This window comes from Neoarius graeffei, chromosome 7, assembly GCF_027579695.1.
Source record: "Neoarius graeffei isolate fNeoGra1 chromosome 7, fNeoGra1.pri, whole genome shotgun sequence".
In the NCBI taxonomy this organism is placed as follows: Eukaryota; Metazoa; Chordata; class Actinopteri; order Siluriformes; family Ariidae; genus Neoarius; species Neoarius graeffei.
The window spans coordinates 43,862,950-43,884,916 of NC_083575.1; the positions used below are offsets into that span (position 1 = coordinate 43,862,950).

General features: G+C 42.3%; 1 protein-coding gene across 4 annotated transcripts in view; it reads left to right on the forward strand.

The window, feature by feature from the left end:
• Window positions 1–21,967, forward strand: part of atrn (attractin) — a 123,624-nt gene that overhangs the window by 81,982 nt on the left and 19,675 nt on the right. For 3 of the 4 annotated variants that reach the window (XM_060925725.1, XM_060925726.1, XM_060925728.1), the window contains exons 25-26: window positions 7,491–7,552; window positions 10,887–10,965. In XM_060925725.1, coding sequence (XP_060781708.1) covers window positions 7,491–7,552; window positions 10,887–10,965 — 141 coding nt within the window. Of the gene's footprint in view, window positions 1–7,490; window positions 7,553–10,886; window positions 10,966–11,081; window positions 13,504–21,967 lie in introns of those variants that run through there. The other variant, XM_060925727.1, reaches the window with a different exon arrangement.

The window sequence follows — 21,967 nt, forward strand, 5'->3', positions numbered from 1 at the left end:
CGCTCACGTGGGCGACGACAGTGACCCCTGGAGGGGCGTGATTGGGAGGAACGGCCTCCCCGATCTGAACCCAAGTGGTGTTTTGTTCTTGGACTTCTGTGCTAGTCACGGTTTGTCCATAATGAACACCATGTTCGAGCATCGGGGTGTCCATAAGTGCGCGTGGTACCAGGACACCTTAGGTTAGAGGTCGATGATTGACTTTGTTGTCATTTCATCTGATCTCCGGCCCTATGTCTTGGACACTCGGGTGAAGAGAGGGGCTGAGCTGTCAACTGATCACCACCTGGTGGTGAGTTGGATCCGCTGGTGGAGGAGGAAGCCGGACACACCTGGCAGGCCCAAATGTATGGTGAGGGTCTGCTGGGAACATCTGGCCGAGCACTCTGTCAGGGAGGTCTTTAACTCCCACCTCCGGGAGAGTTTCTCCCAGCTCCCGAGGGAGGCGGGGGACATTGAGTCTGAGTGGACCATGTTCTCTGCCTCCATTGTTGACCCGGCTGTTCGGAGCTGTGGCCGCAAGGTCTCCGGTGCCTGTCGTGGTGGCAATCCCCAAACCCGGTGGTGGACACCGGAAGTAAGGGATGCTGTCAAGCTGAAGGAGTCCTATTGGGCCATGTTGGCCTCCGGGACTCCTGAGGCAGCTGATGGGTATCGGCAGGCCAGGCATGCCACAGCTTGAGCAGTTGCGGAGGCAAAAACTTGGAACTGGGAGGAGTTCGGTGAGGCCATGGAGGAGGACTATCGGTCAGCCTCGGAGAAATTCTGGCAAACTGTCTGGCGCCTCAGGAGGGGGAAAGCAGTACTCTGCCAACACTGTTTATAGTGCGGGTGGGGAGCTATTGACCTCGACTGGGGATATTGTCGGGCGGTCGAAGGAATACTTTTAAGGATCTCCTCAATCCCACAGTCACATCTTCCATTGAGAAAGCGGAGGCTGATGACTCAGAGGTGGACTCGTCCGTTACCCAAGCCGAAGTCACTGAGGTGGTTTGCAAGCTCCTCGGTGGCAAGGCACCAGGGGTGGATGAGATCCGCCCTGAGTATCTCAAGTCCTCTGGATGTTGTGGGGCTGTCTTGGCTGACACGCCTCTGCAACATTTGTGTGGCGGTTGGGGACAGTGCCTCTGGAGTGGCAGCCTGGGGTGGTGGTCCCTCTTTTCAAGAAAGGGGACCGGAGAGTGTGCACCAATTAGAGGGGAATCACACTTCTCAGCCTCCCCGGAAAGGTTTACTCCAGGGTACTGGAGAGGAGAATTTGGCCGATAGTCGAACCTCGGATCCAGGAGGAACAATGCAGTTTTCGTCCTGGTCGTGGAACACTGGACCAGCTCTATACCTTTTCATAGGGTGATCGAGGGTTCATGGGAGTTTGCCCAGCCAGTCCACATATGCTTTGTGGATCTGGAGAAGGCATTCGACCATGTCCCTCATGGTATTCTGTGGGGGGTGCTTCGGGAGTATGGGGTTCGGGGCTCTTTGCTAAGGGCTGTCCGGTCCCTGTACGAACGGAGTAGGAGTCTGGTTCGCATTGCCAGCAGTAAGTCAGACCTGTTCCCAGTGCATGTTGGACTCCGGCAGGGCTGCTCTTTGTCACCGGTTCTGTTCATAATTTTTATGGACAGAATTTCTAGGTGCAGCCAGGGGCCGGAGGGAGCCCTGTTTGGGAACCACAGGATTTCATCTCTGCTTTTTGTGGATGATGATATCCTGTTGGCTTCTTCAAACCAGGACCTTCAGCATGCACTGGGGCGGTTTGCAGTCGAGTGTAAAGCGGCTGGGATGAGAATTGGCACCTCCAAGTCCGAGGCCATGGTTCTCGACCGGAAAAGGGTGGCTTGCCCTCTCCAGGTTGGTGAAGAAGTCCTGCCTCAAGTGGAGGAGTTTAAGTATCTCTGGATCTTGTTCACGAGTGAGGGAAGGATGGAGCGTGAGAGTGACAGGCGGATCGGTGCAGCCTCCGTAGTGATGCAGTTGCTTTACTGGTCTGTCATGGTGAAGGAGCTGAGCCAAAAGGCGACGCTCTCGATTTACCGGTTGATCTATGTTCCGACTCTCACCTATGGTCATGAGCTTTGGGTAATGACCAAAAGAACAAGATCACGGATACAAGCGGCCGAAATGAGTTTCCTTCGCAGGGTGGCTGGGCATTCCCTTAGGGTGAGAAGCACAATCACTCGGGAGGAGCTCGGAGTAGAGCCGCTGCTCCTCCACATCGAGAAGAATCAGCTGAGGTGGCTCGGGCATCTCTTTCGGATGCCTCCTGGACGCCTCCCTGGGGAGGTGTTCCAGGCATATCCACCCGGGAGGAGGCCCCGGGGAAGACCCAGGACATGCTGGAGGGACTATGTCTCTCAGCTGGCCTGGGAATGCTTCGGTGTTCTTCCCGAGGAGCTGGCTGAGGCCTCTGGGGAGAGGGAAGTTTGAGCTTCCATGCTCAGACTGCTGCCTCCGTAACTCGGCAAAGACAAAGCAGCTTTTATTCTTTTTGCATGGATGTCATTTTCATGTAAATCTAGTGCGAACTCGTAGTAGTATAGTCCAAGTGAACTATAGGCCCAAGTATACATTTTAGAGGGGCTGTGCCCCACATAGTCCCCTTCTAGAACGACTCCTGATAATGTTTTACTCTCTTTCTCCTTACTTCTCTCCATTTGCATCTTCTGTATGGCCTGACTCTCTGGTCTGGAAGTGATTTGTCTATGCTTTCCTTTCCCTCCTCCTCTCTTCCTCTCCTCCCCTGCTTTTGGAGGCAAGCACAGAGCTGCTGTACTGGGACTGGAACTCCTGAGGATGTGGGTTAGTCCCCCCAGGGGCTTTACCTTATTGAAGATGACTAGATTTCGAAACAGTAATATTTCCTGACTGTCTGAATTGTGGATATTACTTCTCAGGAAGAGTGTATGTGGATGAGCAAGATCATGAGAAGCTGAAGTCAGTTGGAAGGTGAGCTTGTGTAAGACAGAGGAGCTTTTGTGGGGGGGAAAAGGGGCAAGCTTATGGAAAGAAAGAGAAAAGATTCTTCTGAATGAGGCCTTAGAAAACTAATGTTGAAAAGGTCCTTGGTAAACATAAAGGGAATGTGAGTCAATTGAAATGTTAAGTAGAAACGTGTTTGTTTTTTGAGGGAAAGAATGAGAGAGAACATTAGAAATGGTGAGGAGGAGAATCGGAGGAGATGGCACAGAAAGGGAGATGAGAAAGTTGAAGTGTTTTCATCTCGTTCTGCAGCAGGAAGAGTCCAGCCTTCTGTTTCTTTGTGCCCCCCCCATGCAGTCAGAGGCTCAGTGCCGTCTGTAGTTTTTGTCTAGCATCTTTGTGTGTGTTTGTGCTATGTGAGAACATTCATATGTCCTCTTGTTTCATACCGTATGTTGTATATCTGCAATAGGGGGAGGGAAAGCGAGAACAGGAGGAAGAGAAAGGAAGTAAGGCTGATTCAGTGGGAGCCTTTTGATTTTAGAGGAAGCCAAATATGGGAGCAAAGAATTGATAGCCACAGGCTTAAAGATGTAGCCTTGAGTATTGTAGCTTAATTTGAATCCAGAGCATTAGCAGATGTGAAAGTGCAATAAAATAGGCTTTTCAGTCCTGACTTTCTCCTGATCTGGCAGTGGAGAGGCTAGAGTTGTTTCTTCTCATATGATTTTATTGTTTGGCTTACTTATAGGCAGCTCTTTGTATTGTTACCCTGTTTTTTTTTTTCTTAGGTTTCAATTATGTTTTATATAGGTACTTCTAATTATCGTATTGTTCAAGCTGTGGAAACCATCAAGGTGTAATCTTGTTCTGAATGGCAGTTTTCCCAGTCAGATTAGTTGCTTAAAGAGGATTTCGGTAATACCATGTGTTGCAGTAAAAGTCATAGCTATTGACTTGCACGTTTAATTTTTACTGTGTAACATTTCTATGATGGCATTAAGTTTGGTAGTAATGAGTTTACTAAAATATTACTCATGCATCTCAAACAATTAGAATATCGTGAAAAAGTTAAATATTTTCCATCAGTTATTTAAGAGTGTAAATTGAATATATTCTAGACTCATTACATGTAAACTAAAATGTTTCAAGCATTTTTTTATTTTAATTTTGATAATTATGGCCTACAGCACAAAAAAATCAAGATATTAGAATATTTAATTTGTAGTTTGAGTAAATCATCATAAATACTGTGTATCATTTGGTTTAGTTCAGTACATACCATTTTTGTAGTCGAGTCACTAAACCTCGAGTCTGAGTCCAGTCTCGAGTCCCCAGTGGTCAAGTCCAAGTCATTAAAGAAAATTTTGAGTTAAGTCCGCTATTGATCCGAGTCGAGTCCAAGAGCAAGACTCCAACTGCACCATTTGACGGTGGCTGTCGCTGCCTTTATGTAAAACAGTCTCTGCTACTATGTTGGACAAACGTTACTGCTTAACTTCCCCATTTTAGTCAATAGGCTACAGATAAAAAGCCTGTTCATTGCTCAGCAAGCTCCGCCCACTATCAACAGGGCAAATAACATGAGAGAGGGTTAACACTAACTAGTTCATCGGTCAGCAAGCAAGCCCCGCTATCAACAGAGCAATGAACATGGTGTCACTGACTTCTCTGGGTGGAGTCTTGCCAAATGACAATTGAAGTTCAAAGTTGTCCCCATCGTCTTCTCGATAATTCTCTACATGTGGAATACGTAGCAGTGCAATTTTTCTCCCCCACTGCACGAGAAGTCTGTATAAGCGAAGTGGACAATCCTAGGAGCATTCTCTCCAGGCATTTTAGTGCCATTAATGTTAATTTGTTCCTGAACATGATGTATGAATGTGCGTTCTCTTGCACAAAATTAGTATAAAAATTAATGTAGATATAAATATGCCAAATGATTGGCATGTTATAGAAAAATAAAGAAAAAAAAAGTGTCAGTCCTTGTCTCCAGTTTACAAGTCCAAATGCAGTTAATGCACGAGTCAGAGTCATCAGTGCTCAAGTCCAAGTCAAGTCACAAGTCCTTAAAATTAGGGCACAAGTTGGACTCGGGTCTGAGTCCTGGACTCAAGTACTACAAGCCTGGTACATACAGCCACAATCGTGGGGAAGACTGCTGACTTGACAGTTATTCAGAAGACGATCATTGACACCCTCCACAAGGAGGGTAAGCCACAGAAGATAATTGCTGAAAAGGCTGGCTGGAAAAGGTGCACAAGCAACATGGATGAATGCAGTGTTGAGAGGATTGACAAAAGTCGATTCAAGAACTTGGGAGAGCTTCACAAGGAGTGGACTGAAGCTGGTGTCAGTGTATCAAGAGCCACCATGCACAGATGTCTTCAGGAAAGGGGCTACAACTGTCGCATTCCTAATATCAAGCCACTCCTAAACCAGACACAACGTCAAGCATCTTACCTGGGCTAAGGAGAGGGAGAGAGAGAGAACTGGACTGTTGCTCAGTGGTCCAAAGTCCTCTTTTCAGATGAAAGTAAATTTTGCATTTCATTTGGAAATCAAGGTCCTAGAGTCTGGAGGAAAAGTGGAGAGGCACAGAATCCAAGGTGTTTAAAGCCCAGTGTGAAGTTTCCGCAGTCTGTGATGATTTGGGGTGCCATGTCATCGGCTGGTGTTGGTCCACTGTGTTAATTCCAAGGACAACGCAACAGTCTACCAGGAGATTTTGGAGCACTTCATGCTTCCATCTGCTCACAGCCTTTTTAGAGATGCCGATTTCCTTTTCCAGCAGGACTTGGCACCTGCCCACAGTGCCAAAACTACTACCAAATGATTTGCTGACCATATTACTGTGCTTGATTGGCCACCCAACTCACCTGACCTGAACCTCACAGAGAGTCCATGGGGTATTGTCAAGAGGAAGATGAGAAACCCCCGACCCAAAAATACAGACGAACTGAAGGCAGCTATCAAATCAACCTGGGCCTCAATAACACCTCAACAGTGCCACAAGCTACCGTGAGTTGGCCTAGTGGTTAGCGTGTCCGCCTCTCAAATGGGAGATCGCAAGTTCTACTCGCAGTTGGGTCATACCAAGGACCATCATAAAAATGGTACCTACTGCTGTCTGGCGAGGCATGCTGCAATACAGATGCAAGTGGGGAGTCAAACTCTTGTGGTTACCAGAGGACTAGCCCCCCCCCCCCCCCCCCCCCCCCTGTAACCCTAGCTATGTAATGGGTGAGAGGCCAAGGGCTACGGAAACGGAGATCAGCGCCGCCCTATGCGCCACATGGCATGGGAAGGACTTTGACTTTTTTGAGTGCCACAGGCTGATCGCCTCCATGCCACACCACATTGATGCAGTAATTTGTAGTAAAGGAGCCCCAACCAAGTATTAAGGTGTATAAATGAACATGCATTTCAGAAGTTGGATATTTGTTTTTGTAAATCCTTTTTTGATTGATCTTAGGAAATATTCTAATAATTTTGAGAAACTGGATTTTTGATTTTCATGAGCTATAAGCCATAATCATAAAAAAGGCTTGAAATGTTTCACTTGACATGTAATGAATGTAGAATATATGAAAGCTTACCTTTTTGAATTAAATTACAAAACAAATTAACTTTTTCATGATATTCTAATTGTTTGAGATGCACTAATATAATTAACATAATGACTCATTATTCTACAAGTCTGTTTCCTGCACTGCTCATTGACCGTGGAATAATTAGTTTGTGTACTTGGTGTCCCTAATTAAACACTCCCTGATAAGCTTGACCAGTCTCAACCTCCAAGGTTTTACCTTTTGGTGTCCAGGTGCTGGCTATAGACTGTGCCCTGTGTAGAAGAAGAGAAAGATGTTTGTCTACAGTCCACTGATCTTATTGGATCTGTCTCTTCACCAGAACACTGTTCGCATGCACCAGCACATTCAAGAAATCCAGGCCATCTTAAGTTAAGAAGTGAAAGCAAATGGGGCTTTGAGTGGATTTTGGGTTTGATATGGGTGTGATTTAACTGTTTCGGGGTACAAAATAACAGAACCTGGATTGATATTCCTGCCAAAACATTTCAGTATAATGTATGATAAAATAAATGATGGTGGTTTACATCTTTGACACTGTGCAGCACAATTCATGCTAAAGTGACTGTTAAATAAAAACAAATATTGTCTGAGTTATCAGTATACTGTATTTTGCATTAGTAAGAAAATCATATAGTGACTGCAAATGCAAGAGAATGCTGCAAATGCATGGGCTTTCATCTTTGAAGAAATCCATAATGGCTATTTAGAGAAATTAATAAGCATTTCTCAACACACCCCACTCCTTTTCTACCTCGAATAGAAATCTCACTGGGGGGGGTGATTAGTACGTGATAACGGTGCTAAAGTGATTTAGAGGAGTAATTGTTCAGAGAACACTAAGGTGGTGAATATCGTCAGCAGATGGCAATGTTGGCCCAATGTTAATGTTGGATTGTTCACACAATGAGTGTGGGTATGTAACAATTCTCATGGCTTTCCGCAAGTTTTAACATCTAGTTATCTCTCCTTCCCTTTCAGATTGCATTTTCCCAGCACAGTAACTTCATGGATCTGGTACAGTTCTTTGTTACCTTTTTCAGGTAGGAACCCCCCCCCCCCCCCCCCCCCCCCCCCCCGAATATCAGTGTAATCACTTTCCAAACAGAAAATCTCCAACACAGGAGTGTGTGTGTTTTGTGTTTTTTTGGGGGGTGCGCATCTATGTATCTGCACTTCCTCGGTGGTGGGTGGGTGTGGTATTGTGCTTAGTTATACCCAGGCTACTTCTCTAGGGTTGAGAATAAGAGCATAGGACTCAGGGGGGCATTTTAATATTCATGTAAAAGACTCCCAGATGTTTGTATCATAGTCTCTCTTCAGTAACAACAAAAGTACTTGAATGTATACTATGCAATACACACACTGTGGTCAACCATGGTTCTCCATCATTGGTTCTGTCAGTCTATGATAAATTACACTGACACTTCATTTTCTCTCTCTCTCTCTCTCTCTCTCTCTCATGGTGTGTGTGTGTGTGTGTGTGTGTGTGTGTGTGTGTGTGTGTGAATTTTATTCAGTATAACTGTATGTGGCTTTTAAAAAAACCTTTTTAGAACTTTTTTTTTTTTGGTTAGATGTCTGACTGCTGGGAAAAATCACTGATTTTAATTTCTAGCATTTTTTTAATGTACTTGTAGCACAAGAATACAATGGGGAATGTCTGCACTGTTACAATTCAAAAGGCCATTGCTTTTAATATGTATAATTCATGTAGTGTTAGTTAAGCTAGTATGAATTTGGATTCCCCCCACCCCAAGTTCATGAAATATCTAAAGATCAGAATTAAATGCTTAAATCAGGTGCTCAAATCATAGCGATTACAGCTGGTGTTCCTGTGTAACAGATTTAATGGAATTATCCTGTTAAATTACACTGCAAAATTAGGCCCTTTGTGGGCATCTCTTTCCTGACCCTAGTTAAGTGATATTCCCAAAATTGATTTGCATCCAATTTTCAGTCTTTTGTGCCAGGATTGGCAGTTCTCATTTCAACATTCATTTCACTATGGGGATACAACTGTGTATAGTACTGAGAAGCCTCTATTTCAATATGCCAACTCTTCTTGATTGACATTTGCAACATATGCATCAGGAAGCAGGCACTCGTACGCTGTATTTCATAGCTGATGTATTATGTCTTTCAAATACCTCTTCTCACTTTATTCAAAATGCTCTCCCTCGACATGGCAGCTTTGGGGGCTTAGCTTAACAGTTGAAGCTACCAAACCAGCAGCAGCAGACTTGCTCAGCTTTAAATGATGACCTCAACTTGGTAAATAAGTCAGCAAGCTTAGCTTTTGGCTACTGAGATGCTGTTATCCAAAATAGCTGCTGATGTTTCACAAAGAAGAAATTTTGCGATGGACAGACTAGCAGTTCAGACTAGTTTGTAAGACCTGTTGCTTGTGGCTGCATCAGGTTTATGTTGGGAGCAGAAATTCTGGAGACTACAACCCATATAAGATGGGAAGATCAGTGCCCTGTAGGTGTTCATTGAGGGCTTTGGCACAAATTCCCACATGAAATGGAGGATGAGAGTTCATTGAATTTTGGGGGAATTGGATGTCGTCTTTTTAGATGAAGACGTCCATAAGCTTGCTTTCATTCCTTCATCCCCAGGCAGCCTGCTTGATGCTTCAGGGGCTGATGACCATGATGCTGGCATGACCTCATCTTTAAGCAGGGACCTGCAGGATGTGTGCAGACATGTCAGCAGAGAACGCTGGCATTCTGTGCCTAACTGAAGAATTGTGGTTTCAGGGGGGAACAAATACTGTATAGGGAGTTGGTAAATTGTTACAAAGAATAATAACTCTTTTTGGAAGTCACTTAAAATCCTTTTTCTAATGTAGTTGGTTTCTGTTTGCGATGCTGTTACCAAAGGGAGAATTTAATATTAATACCCATGGTTTTGGAATGGGGCCTTCAACACTTGGGTGTCCACATACTTTTTGGCCGTATAGTGCACGTGTCTGTCCCTAGATGGGTTCAGTCTGCTCTGCCCACTGCCTATTGCCAGACTTGTGCAGGGGGTCCACCTGTACTTTTTAGGATCCCAGGAACTGTATGGCTGCACAGAAGCCGCCCCCCCCCCCCCCCCCCAATCTATTCTGGCCCAGAAGAATCAGCCTGTCTATGCTTCCATCCAATCAGGGTGAGAAGAAGAAAATGACATCTTATCTAGTGCATCACTGAGGGACGTGAGCTGCCAGTCTGGCCAGACACTAGTGTCTCCTTTCTCTCAAAACTCTCAGTTCCTGAGCCAATTGCAGTGTCTCAAGCTTTAGCTGAAACCTATTTTGCACTGTCCTGCAAAAAGAAGGAGAAATTGTTTAAGTGGTGCCCTCAGAGCAAAACTTAAGTCTCACAAGCAAGCAGTGTTTTTCTGATGACTGTGTTTTGAGGCTACAATCCAGTTTGGTTGCTTATGTATGATGGGGCTTCAGCTGTGGGTGGCTTCCTTTGAAATAGACCAAACATGTCATGGCCAGCAGACTTTTTCTTGCAGTGACTTCTGATGGGCACCATCCTGTTCAAGCAGGTGGTCACATCAGCTGTGTCTCTCCAGAGCTGCGGAGCCACTCACGAGTGCAGGTCAGTATATGGAGCATAGAACTCATACCTGCAGCCCATGTGTATAAACTGTTTGGAACTCCCAGCAGTTTTGGGCTCTGAAAGATATTCTCTTTTTCTTAAAAGGGCACATAATTCTTGTTCAAGCAATAGTGGCCCATATCAGCTGTCAAGGGGGTATGCATGCCAAGTTGGCACTCCAAATGACTGTATGAGCATGCTTTCCATCATTGACAATGATTCCTTTGCTTGGGATTCTAAATCAAGGCACAGACCTGTTTATATAGTGGTAGTCTCCACTACAGGGACTGGAGCCTGCACAAATAAGTGGTGGATCAGATCTGGATACACTCCAAAAGCCACTGAAGGTTTTTTGTTTTTTTGCCCCCAAGGTGAATACTCTGTCATCCTTCATACTCCCCTCCCCTTGGTTGCTTTAAATGAAAAATGAGTTAGGAAAGGGCAAAAGGAAAAAATATAACAGTTTGCATTAAGATTAACATATAGGTTATTAAAGAGAGAAACTGTGCGCGCGCACATACACCTATATACATAAACTAATACACAAGCATACAAATATTTATTTAAACAAAGCTTTTGTGAGGCAAAGTCTCGCACAGGCAAAGTTTACATATTACCTATGGCCTTGAGAAAGAAGATAGAAAGTTTCATGTTGTGCATATTCTGTCTACATTATCTTTAGTTGTCCTATTTAGTACTAAAACAGTTCATTAATAATGGAAAGTATTGGATTCGAAAAGAATTAGTTTTGTTTTCCTCTTTCTGTCCTGTTTTGCTGCAGCTGTTTCCTGTCTCTTCTCCTGGTGGCAGCAGTTGTATGGAAGATCAAGCAGAGTTGTTGGGCATCACGGAGACGAGAGGTTAGTGCCATAGCAACAGCTGTTCTGAATATAAACTCCGTTTTTGTTCACACTACACAATTCTGCTTAACACACCAAAGAATATGAATTTCTAATTAAATTTTTCTGTCTCACAGTCTGTCAAGTTACATTTGATATCCTGCGCAATAGAGAGCACTGATGGATTTCCTAAACAAATACAAAACAATGCTGAGCTACTGCTAAACTCTCCCTCAGTAAGAAATTCCAGCTGACCTAGCATTTAGGAAACCATGTATGTAGCAACATGGCTCCTATGTCGACCTATGTTACATCACACCTGTAGCTTGGACTGGTGTAAGGTTAGATAGCTACAGAGGGCTAGTTATAGTGAGACATAGACCATCTCCTGCCCCTGTCCTCACGTAATGCTGTCCAGTTTCCCTTCCTCATCAAATTGATCAAAATGATGCTTATAACTGCAACATCAAGAACAAAATCCTTGATGCATCGTAGATCTTCACCATGTTGTCTTTGTGCACCTCTAACTCCTGCCCAGTGCTTTATTACCTCAAACCTGCTGACTGCCAAGATGCACTTAGAACTTGCACCCTGGATTAACTTATTTATGGTCTTTCTAAGTAGTCTATTAAATTCATCAAACAACTTGCTATTAAACGTAAAAATTTAAACATTCAGCCAGTTACATTTCAGTCCTGAAAAAGGAGACTATCAAGCTCCTTACTGTAGCCATTCTCATCCCTTTTGTGACGGTCTGAAAAAAATGTACATTGAATTTCACAGCCCCCCCCCGACTCTCCCTGAATCATTCTACGGCAACCTCTCTCTTCTCAGCACAGGGAGTTGTGTGATGAAACATTTTCTATCCTCAACAGAGTGGTCTCTTTCTAGGGTAACAGGGCCTCTATTTACAGTCTTTGTGGCCTCAGTTGATGGGTTAATGAATCTGTTGATGTTCTTCTGTGGATAGACTAATTAGTAAGAACAGTTTATATTTGGGTCTCAATCACTGAGCAGTTGATAACTTCAGTTTGATATGATAGACTGAAAATTTAAACACTAATGATTCTCAAACTCCGGTTCCCTGTAACGTATCCGTACTCAAGTTCCCTTTAAACATTTTTAAAAGGCTGCAGTGCACCAATGAACTATGTGTAAAAGGGGGTGGGTGGGGGTTTTATTTATTTGGTATGATGGTAGCAAAATGTGTGTTATATAAATGTTGATTTGTGTGTGTTATATAAAACCCCGATTCCAAAAAAGTTGGGACAAAGTACAAATTGTAAATAAAAACGGAATGCAATAATTTACAAATCTCAAAAACTGATATTGTATTCACAGTAGAACATAGACAACATATCAAATGTCGAAAGTGAGACATTTTGAAATTTCATGCCAAATATTGGCTCATTTGAAATTTCATGACAGCAACACATCTCAAAAAAGTTGGGACAGGGGCAATAAGAGGCTGGAAAAGTTAAAGGTCCAAAAAAGGAACAGCTGGAGGACCAAATTGCAACTCATTAGGTCAATTGGCAATAGGTCATTAACATGACTGGGTATAAAAAGAGCATCTTGGAGTGGCAGCGGCTCTCAGAAGTAAAGATGGGAAGAGGATCACCAATCCCCCTAATTCTGCGCCGACAAACAGTGGAGCAATATCAGAAAGGAGTTCGACAGTGTAAAATTGCAAAGAGTTTGAACATATCATCTACAGTGCATAATATCATCAAAAGATTCAGAGAATCTGGAAGAATCTCTGTGCGTAAGGGTCAAGGCCAGAAAATCATACTGGGTGCCCGTGATCTTCGGGCCCTTAGACGGCACTGCATCACATACAGGCATGCTTCTGTATTGGAAATCACAAAATGGGCTCAGGAATATTTCCAGAGAACATTATCTGTGAACACAATTGACCGTGCCATCCACCGTTGCCAGCTAAAACTCTATAGTTCAAAGAAGAAGCCGTATCTAAACATGATCCAGAAGCGCAGATGTCTTCTCTGGGCTAAGGCTCATTTAAAATGGACTGTGGCAAAGTGGAAAACTGTTCTGTGGTCAGACAAATCAAAATTTGAAGTTCTTTATGGAAATCAGGGACGCCGTGTCATTCAGACTAAAGAGGAGAAGGACGACCCGAGTTATCGAGCTCAGTTTAGAAGCCTGCATCTCTGATGGTATGGGGTTGCATTAGTGCATGTGGCATGGGCAGCTTACACATCTGGAAAGACACCATCAATGCTGAAAGGTATATCCAGGTTCTAGAGCAACACATGCTCCCCATCCAGACGACGTCTCTTTCAGGGAAGACCTTGCATTTTCCAACATGACAATGCCAAACCACATACTGTATCAATTACAGCATCATGGCTGCGTAGAAGAAGGGTCCGGGTACTGAACTGGCCAGCCTGAAGTCCAGATCTTTCACCCATAGAAAACATTTGGCGCATCATAAAACGAAAGATGCGACAAAAAAGACCTAAGACAGTTGAGCAACTAGAATCCTACATTAGACAAGAATGGGTTAACATTCCTATCCCTAAACTTGAGCAACTTGTCTCCTCAGTCCCCAGACGTTTACAGACTGTTGTAAAGAGAAAAGGGGATGTCTCACAGTGGTAAACATGGCCTTGTCCCAACTTTTTTGCGATGTGGTGTTGTCATGAAATTTAGAATCACCTAATTTTTCTCTTTAAATGATACATTTTCTCAGTTTAAACATTTGATATGTCATCTATGTTCTGTTCTGAATAAAATATGGAATTTTGAAACTTCCACATCGCATTCCATTTTTATTTACAATTTGTACTTTGTCCCAACTTTTTTGGAATCGGGGTTGTACGCAGTGCTGAAAAGTAACATTTTAAACAATATCTCAATGAACACAAACAATTTCCAAAATGTTGAAAAGACAAAGTTTAATATAACATTTGTTTAACTTATAACGTGAAAGTAAGGTTAATAATATAAACTTAGATTACACATTTTTCAGTTTTACTCAAATTAGGATGGTGCAAAAATGAGTACACCCCACAACAAAAACTACTACATCTAGTACTTTGTATGGCCTCCATGATTTTTAATGGCAGCACCAAGTCTTCTAGACATGGAATGAACAAGTTGGCGACATTTTGCAACATCAATCTTTTTCCATTCTTCAACAATGACCTCTTTTAATGACTGGATGCTGGATGGAGAGTGATGCTCAACTTGTCTCTTCAGAATTCCCCAAAGAAAATAATTTCTTTACACTACAAAGGTGAAGGCTACAAGAAGATCAGCAAAGCTTTACTTATCAGTCAGAATACTGTAGCAAAAGTGGTCCAAAAATTTAAGAAAGGTGGAACTGCAACCATATCACAGAGATGTCCAGGTAGTCCACGGAAGCTTACACCTCGACAGGAGTGTCTTCTGATGAGAAGGGTTGAAGAAAATCGGCATGCAAGTTCACTGCACTTATCTAAAGAAGTAGAAAGCCAAACTGGGGTGACTATTTCCCATGACACAATACGGCGTACACTGCAGAGGAATGGCATGCATGGATGCCGTCCACGAAAGAAGCCTCTCCTAAAGCCCAGGCACAAAAAAGCCCGCCTAGAGTTTGCCAGGGCCCATGCTGACCAAGATGAAGACTACTGGGACTCTATACTCTGGAGTGATGAGACTAAGATAAATGTTTTTGGAACTGATGGCTTCAAAACTGTATGGCGTCGCAAAGGTGAGGAATACAAAGAAAAATGCATGGTGCCTACAGTGAAACATGGTGGTGGCAGTGTCCTTATGTGGGGCTGCATGAGTGCTGCTGGTGTCGGGGAGCTGCATTTCATTGATGCCATCATGAATTCACAGATGTGTTGCTCTATACTGAAAGAGAAGATGCTACCATCACTCCGTGCCCTTGGTCGTCGTGCACTTTTCCAACCTGACAATGATCCTAAACACACATCTAAGGCCACTGTTGGATTTCTGAAGAACAGGGTGAAAATGATTCAGTGGCCAAGTATGTCTCCTGATCTGAACCCAGTGGAACACCTATGGGGAATTCTGAAGAGACAAGTTGAGCATTACTCTCCATCCAGCATCCAGTCACTAAAAGAGGTCATTGTTGAAGAATGGGAAAAGATTGACGTTGCAAAATGTCGCCAACTTGTTCATTCCATGCCTAGAAGACTTGGTGTTATCATTAAAAAATCCATGGAGGCCATACAAAGTACTAGATGTAGTAGTTTTTGGTGTGGGGTGTACTCATTTTTGCACCACCCTAACATTTTGGAAATTGTTTGTGTTCATTGAGATTGTTTAAAATGTTACTTTTCAAAGGGGGTGTACTCATTTATGCTGAGCCGTGCGTACGTACAAACAAACAAACCCACCCACACCCAGAGGTGGACAGTAATGAAGTACATTTACTTAAGTACACTTTGAGTATCTGTACTTTTACTTGAGTTTTGTTTTGTTTTTTTCGGGGGGGGGACTTCACTACATTTGAAAGACAAATATCATACTTTTTACTCCACTACATTTCTATCAAGGTCCTCGTTACTAAGAAGCAGCTTTGAAAATGGATCGCGGGCCGTAGTTTGCCCACCTTTGGGCTAAAATCAAGTTCAGTGGTTTCTCCATAGCGTAATTTAACATGATCAGTTGATGGCTGAATGGAAGGAGGCATTTCTTCTGGGGAATGCACACACACCCATGGCCCATGAACCCATGTTTCAGTTTTCTGAATGGATTAAAGATTTGTTTTGTTTGAATCGTTTGCATTGTTTGCCAAAAACGAACCACATCACAGCCTACAAAAACTTGCCATCCAACCTGTGGAAGCATATTGAGGGATATAAACGTTTTATTCCAAGAGAAAGCTTGCAACAAAGTTGTATGTGCTTTTAGAGCTAGCGATAACGTTACAATAGCCATGCAGTCTGGTTAGTCGAATGACTTTCTATGGATTTGCCCGCAAAGTTGCCATAGCCTTGTCCACGGCTAATGTTAACACACAGCTAGTTAACTTGGACACTGTTAGTTAGCATGTAAAAATGGAGTTACGCTAACATGAATAACATTTAACTTATCTGAAGTCCTTTCAGAAATGTTTTAGCATAATCTTGCCAAATAAAATTTCTACATTGTTTTCTTTTCGAGTAGCATTAACTACCGAATATGATTTTGAGTTTGAAAAGAGTTTGCTAGCATATCAGGTGGAGTTTCACTGACTAGCTAGCTTAATGTTAAACCATCATGATGGCACAGCATGCGTTCATTTTGTGAATTCACATTTCTGTCTTTGGTAACGGAGGTTTTGTAAGCCTTGTGGCAATAATACAACGATGCATTGACTGACAAAATGTACTTTTAATACTTAAAGGTGCCCTTCCACCAAAAACGTTTAATACTGGCTCTTTTTGAAATACCATAGTTCACTGAGTTGCATATGCATGCTGCATGTGAAAATGTAATTCTACTCCCATTCCCTGTATTAGCTTATGAAAGAAAATAGTTGGAAAAATGAGCGGATCTAAAAAAGCCCTACGAAGTGACGTCACTTCGAAAATTAGTATTCATGGCCTCGCCCACCTTGGCTTGCGACCGCCCACGGGAAGAAAGCGCGAGGAGAGATAGCAGAGCCCATCTCGTCAGTAGCTCACGAAGAGCACCTAACAGCAAGTTGAAAACGTGTCTGAACATGGTTGGAATTTATCTTTGGAATGCCACCAGCGAAGTATAATGCAACGTTAGTACTGTGTTCTGATCATTTCAACCACAGTGACCTTTTTTCAAACTAAGGTGCCTTCAGTAGTGGTTTTGCTTCGAGGCTGTTTTTAATACCTGGATCTGTAGTCAAGACGATCGACCACCAGCTCACAAGCTGTAAGTAAAACATGAACTTTTTTGTTCGAAGGTTTTTGTTACAAAATAGCGTGTTCATATTCTCCACGTTAGCATGCATGACATGGTCGCAAGCTAGGCAGGGATGAGAGTTTTCCGCTTTTCGGCAGATTTCTGCTTTTTCCGACCTTTTTATATTATGCCAAATCTGTTGAGAATTTTTTTTTAATTTCGGGGGATTGGGGTTTTGTTCCTTCATGCTGTTCAAACTTCATTAACTCCAACGATGTTTACACGTTTGTAAGTTGCCATCTTTAGTCTTGTTTAAATCTCGTTGAATGTGATGTAAAATTCGTGTTATCTATTGTAGGAAGACTCTGTGGTGGGTGGAGCACAGAAGCACAGCAGGCCAGAACTGAGTTCTCAAAAACTCTTTTTATTTTAGCTTTTCAGCTTTTACTTAACACTCTCCCAGTCTCTCTCACTCGCGCGCGCGCGCGCACACACACACACACACACACACACACACACGTGTTCTGGTTGGGGAGAGAGCTCCCTTCCTCTGCTCTCCCTCTCCTTTTATAGGGTGCAGTCACTGGGGAAGACACACGTTAATTCCCGTCAGGTGCAGTGATTCTGCCACTTGCCTTCCCTGACTCCACCCTCCATTCACAGACTGACGCTCGGCCACGCCCCCGTTGCCACATCTACATTGTTATTGGTCAAAACATCGATGTCGAGACCATAATAGCCAATCGAAACAGTTTTTACAAAGGCACCCACATCCGCTTGTTCTGACCCACTGGAGGTAGCGTCACAGTGCTGGGACTGTAGCCAATCAGAGGTAACACGTTTACTGATTGCTGTTAGCCAATCAGAGGTAACACATTTGCATGTCATGAATATTAATGAGTAAGAGCTGAAATCCTGTTGTTCTCCCACCACCCACTCCTCCACCAAACTAGAACAGCCTGGAACAGGAGAACCACAGCATTTTTTTTTTCACCAAAACCGGCTCACAGGGCATTCATTCATACTAGAGACCACCGCACAATTAATGAAAAAACGATGCAAAGGGACCTTTTAAGTATTTTTTTAAAGCAAGTACTTCAGTACTTTTAAGTAAAAATTAGACAGGACAACTTTCACTTGTATCTGAGTAGCATTTGACCAGCAGGATCTGTACTGGGTACTTTGTCCACTATAAAGTATATATACACACACACACACACACACACACACACACACAAGGTTACATGTAGCATTTAGGTGTTTTTAGTCAAGCATTCCTCATTGTAAGCACAATATCCAGATAAATTTTCCGCCAGATTTTTAGACATCACAAAAATGTTGTGAAGTATATGCATGGATTAAGGGGGTTTGGGTTCTGTTGATTGTCATTACACAATGCATTCTCAGTTTCTGCACATTTGGGGAGTTGGGGCAGTGAGGAAAAAACAAAGACTCAAGGTGATTTTCATGCATTTGGTGTACATTTTTATTGGATCAGCTTACTAACCCTCCAGCTAGCCAACACCGTTTCACCTGTGGGGTTAAGTGTGAGAGTATCTGATGAAATGATACATACAAATGACATATTACAGAAACTCTCTATGGCCTCGGTGAAATTCAATTGTTGTGGTTTAAAAGCTGCCTATCAGATAAACAATTTGTATCGTGGAGTAACTCACCCTCAGATTATAGGTTCATTTCTTGTGGTGTGCTGCAAGGATCAGTTCTTGGGCAGTTATTATTTCTCATTTACATAAATGGCCTATACATGACTTCATCAAAAGTATTTTTCATTTTGTTTGCTGATGGTTCCAATATTTTCTTATTGATGGAAATACTAAAGATGGACAAATTAAAGATGGACAATTAAAGATGGACAAAAATTAGTATCTGAAATGAATGCCGAGTTGATGAAAATTGATTGTTAGCTTTAAACCAGTTATCAATTATAAAGACAAGTTAATACATGTTCATGCCTAGAACCCATCAAACAAACACTTGGCCTCATGTACATACGGCAAACAATATTTTAGAACAATTTTCAGTTACTAAATTTCTAGGAATTCTTATAGATAAACCTCACTTGGAAAAATTATATAACATTTTTGTTTCCAGCAAGATGGCAAAAAATGTTAGTCATCAGAAGAATAAGACGTGTTAAATAGAAAAATTCTTCTCGACTTATAATTACACCACATATGCAGACTCCTCACCTTTCGGCGAAATTCGCCGTTTTGGTCCCAAAATAGGTCACTTGTGTGAATCATGTAGATCCGAAGAGGGTTTTTTTTTGGGGGGGGGGGTAGGCAGGCTACAACGTTATTGTTACCAGACATTTCACTTACAAGGTTACAGCCAATCGAGATAAACAGTTACTAACACGTGCTTCTTTTCCATTGGAGTTCTGATCAGCTGGTGCGCAACCCACTGCTGGTTGCCAGTCCTCGCTTACGAATATTCCACAGATTCAGACCGCAAAGTCACCTTTTTATAGAGAGATCTGGCAACCTCATCTCGCGACTAGATCTGAACATACCAATGGAACAGTTTCCAGCTTGCTCGGGGGTGAATAACCATGGGCGGATCTACCGGGGTGGCATAGGGTGGCAAATGCCACTCTAAAAGAAAGCCTTGCCACCCCAGTTGGCAGCGACGAATTCAAAGAAAAATTACGGCCAATTTGACATTTACGTGCGCGAATTTCCAATGTCTGACTGCGGCGAATGCAGCACGAGATAACGCCAGAGATTGGTTGTTTTGGAAAATTGAGAGGCGTGAAGCGAGGGAGCCAGGAGTCGCGAGGAAAGGAGACATGGGAGGACAGAGGTAAAAGCTGATTAACTGTCTATCAAGAAATGAAATTATAATGAATGAACAGTGCTAGCATAGTTGCGATGCTGATTTTGAGAGGATAAAAATCAGGTTGGAGAAGGTTATTTAGTTGAATTTTTTGTTTCAACTATACATGTAAGGCCCAAAAAAGTGTGTCTCCGGTAACCCGACCGATCGAGAATTTCCACGTCGAAATTGCCAACCGTAAAGTTTTTATTACAAATTTCCCTCGATATTTTAGTGTAAGCGGCGTTAGTCATAATTTTTTGTTTCAACGTATTCAAGTTGTGAAGGAAACGATAAAAAGTAAAATGTTTCGCCACTTCTATCAGCCCTCCTGCATAAACATGGAAGCGCACTTGTATACTGAAGGAGGAAGGGAAAACTGAGCCGAGCCGCCATTTTGAATCCTCATTCAAGGCTGTAATGCAAATTGCTTCCTCTTCAATATACAAGTGCACTTCCATGGCAGGAAAAACACTACGTTTTGCCGCCTATGTAGTCCCCTATTTATACAAATAGGAGTCATTCAGGATTCAGCCATGTTTTTGCTCGGTGTTTTTGCTCGACCCAAGTTCTACAGTAGGCTAGGCTAGGCCGTCTGCGAATATTAACCATGGTTTTACTATGAAAACTAACCATGGTTTATAGTTATTCATGGTTTTCATGGTTTTTTGGGTAACCATGAAAACCATGGTGCATTTTACCTCAATGTTCACTTAAATTTTTAGGTTCTAAGTAAATGTTAATGTATCTGGGCTGTTAATCGAGATCCTTCTTTACAGCATTGACTGTTGGACGAAAGCATGGTAATACTACAGTTAGTGCATCCTTTTAAAAACCATACTATCCCTTTTTAAACTAATTTCGTAGTTACTATGACCTATTACACATACAACTATGATGCTACCACAGCTACTGCAGTACCATGGATAAACCACAGTAATACTATGGTTGGTTCATAGTACTTAGAATCACCATGAAATACCATAGTAGAACCATGGTTACTACCATGGATGAACCATAGTAATACTATGGTTGGTTCATAGTACCGGTACTTTGAATAACCATGAGATACCATGGTAGAATCATGGTTACTACATAAAAACCATGGTAAAACCATAGTAAACTATGGTAGATTTTCTAGCCTAGGACGTTAAACCATATTTTCACGTTATTTCTTGATGAGGTGTTCTCACGTTATTACATGAAAATATCATAACGTGATAATTTTGTATCATGAAATTACGTGATGTTATGTTATTACATGATAAATATATTGTAAAAACGTGATAACTTTGTTAAAATCAATACTACGTTAAAACATTAGCTGAAATTTTAGTTCTAACAGCCACAGAAAACATAGCACAGCGGGGTCACAGGGAGTCTCTTGACTCTGGAAAAAAAGGGTGTTTTTCTTTCTATGTTAAAACTGTCCAGAAACGGTATAGACCTCATCTGAGAATGTGTGTTCTTCGTGAACAATAAAAGCATGAGATTACGTTTGTCTGTATGAGTTTGTAAATGGCAGCCCGTGCCCTTTTGTAGTGTGTACATACTATTTGTCGTCAAACTGTGATAACTGTGATTAAATTCAGTATATATATGTCTGTAATACGTTGCCACCCTTCAAATTCCTGCCCCCCTCTTGCCACCCCATAAATATTTTTCTAGATCCGCCCCGATTTCAAATAGGTGGTGTCTTTAAGAAAATTGACAGCCAGGGATTGGCCAGGTGTGTCCTCTGGGGTAGGTCTGTTAGATAGATAGGACAGGCAGCATTATATACCTTTTTGTAAATAGCCCACTGTGTTGTACACAGGGGTGAAAATTAACTTCACAAAATATCAAACTTTACCGGCCACTGACAAATAAATGGTACAATTTACCGGCCACTCAACAGTAACTTATTAAGACGTTTATGGAAAGTTATTTTGTACTGTATTAAATTCAAGATGTCACTGGTTGCAATTTTTTTTGTAACGTAGACTACGAAATGTACTTTTGCGCGTGTGCCGTGTGTCCATGCACCCTTCTCACCTTTTTCACCCCTGACCAGTTTGCATGCCTGTTACACAATGATTTATCCGTACATGTCGTATTGTAGTATGGTTTAGGCAAACACCTTTAAAAGCAACTTCAATGGTATTTTTACTCTGCAAAAACATTTTGTCAGAATAACATTTTCCAATAGATTTGCCAGTTCCACTTCTTTATATTCTCCCCATTTTTTATTTAAACCATTTTTATTCTGTTGTTTTTTCAATCTATCCACAACTTACTCCCAGTATGTTTTTCAAAATTTATTTTACTTCGACTTTCAAATTTATAATTACAATACAATCTCAGCCAA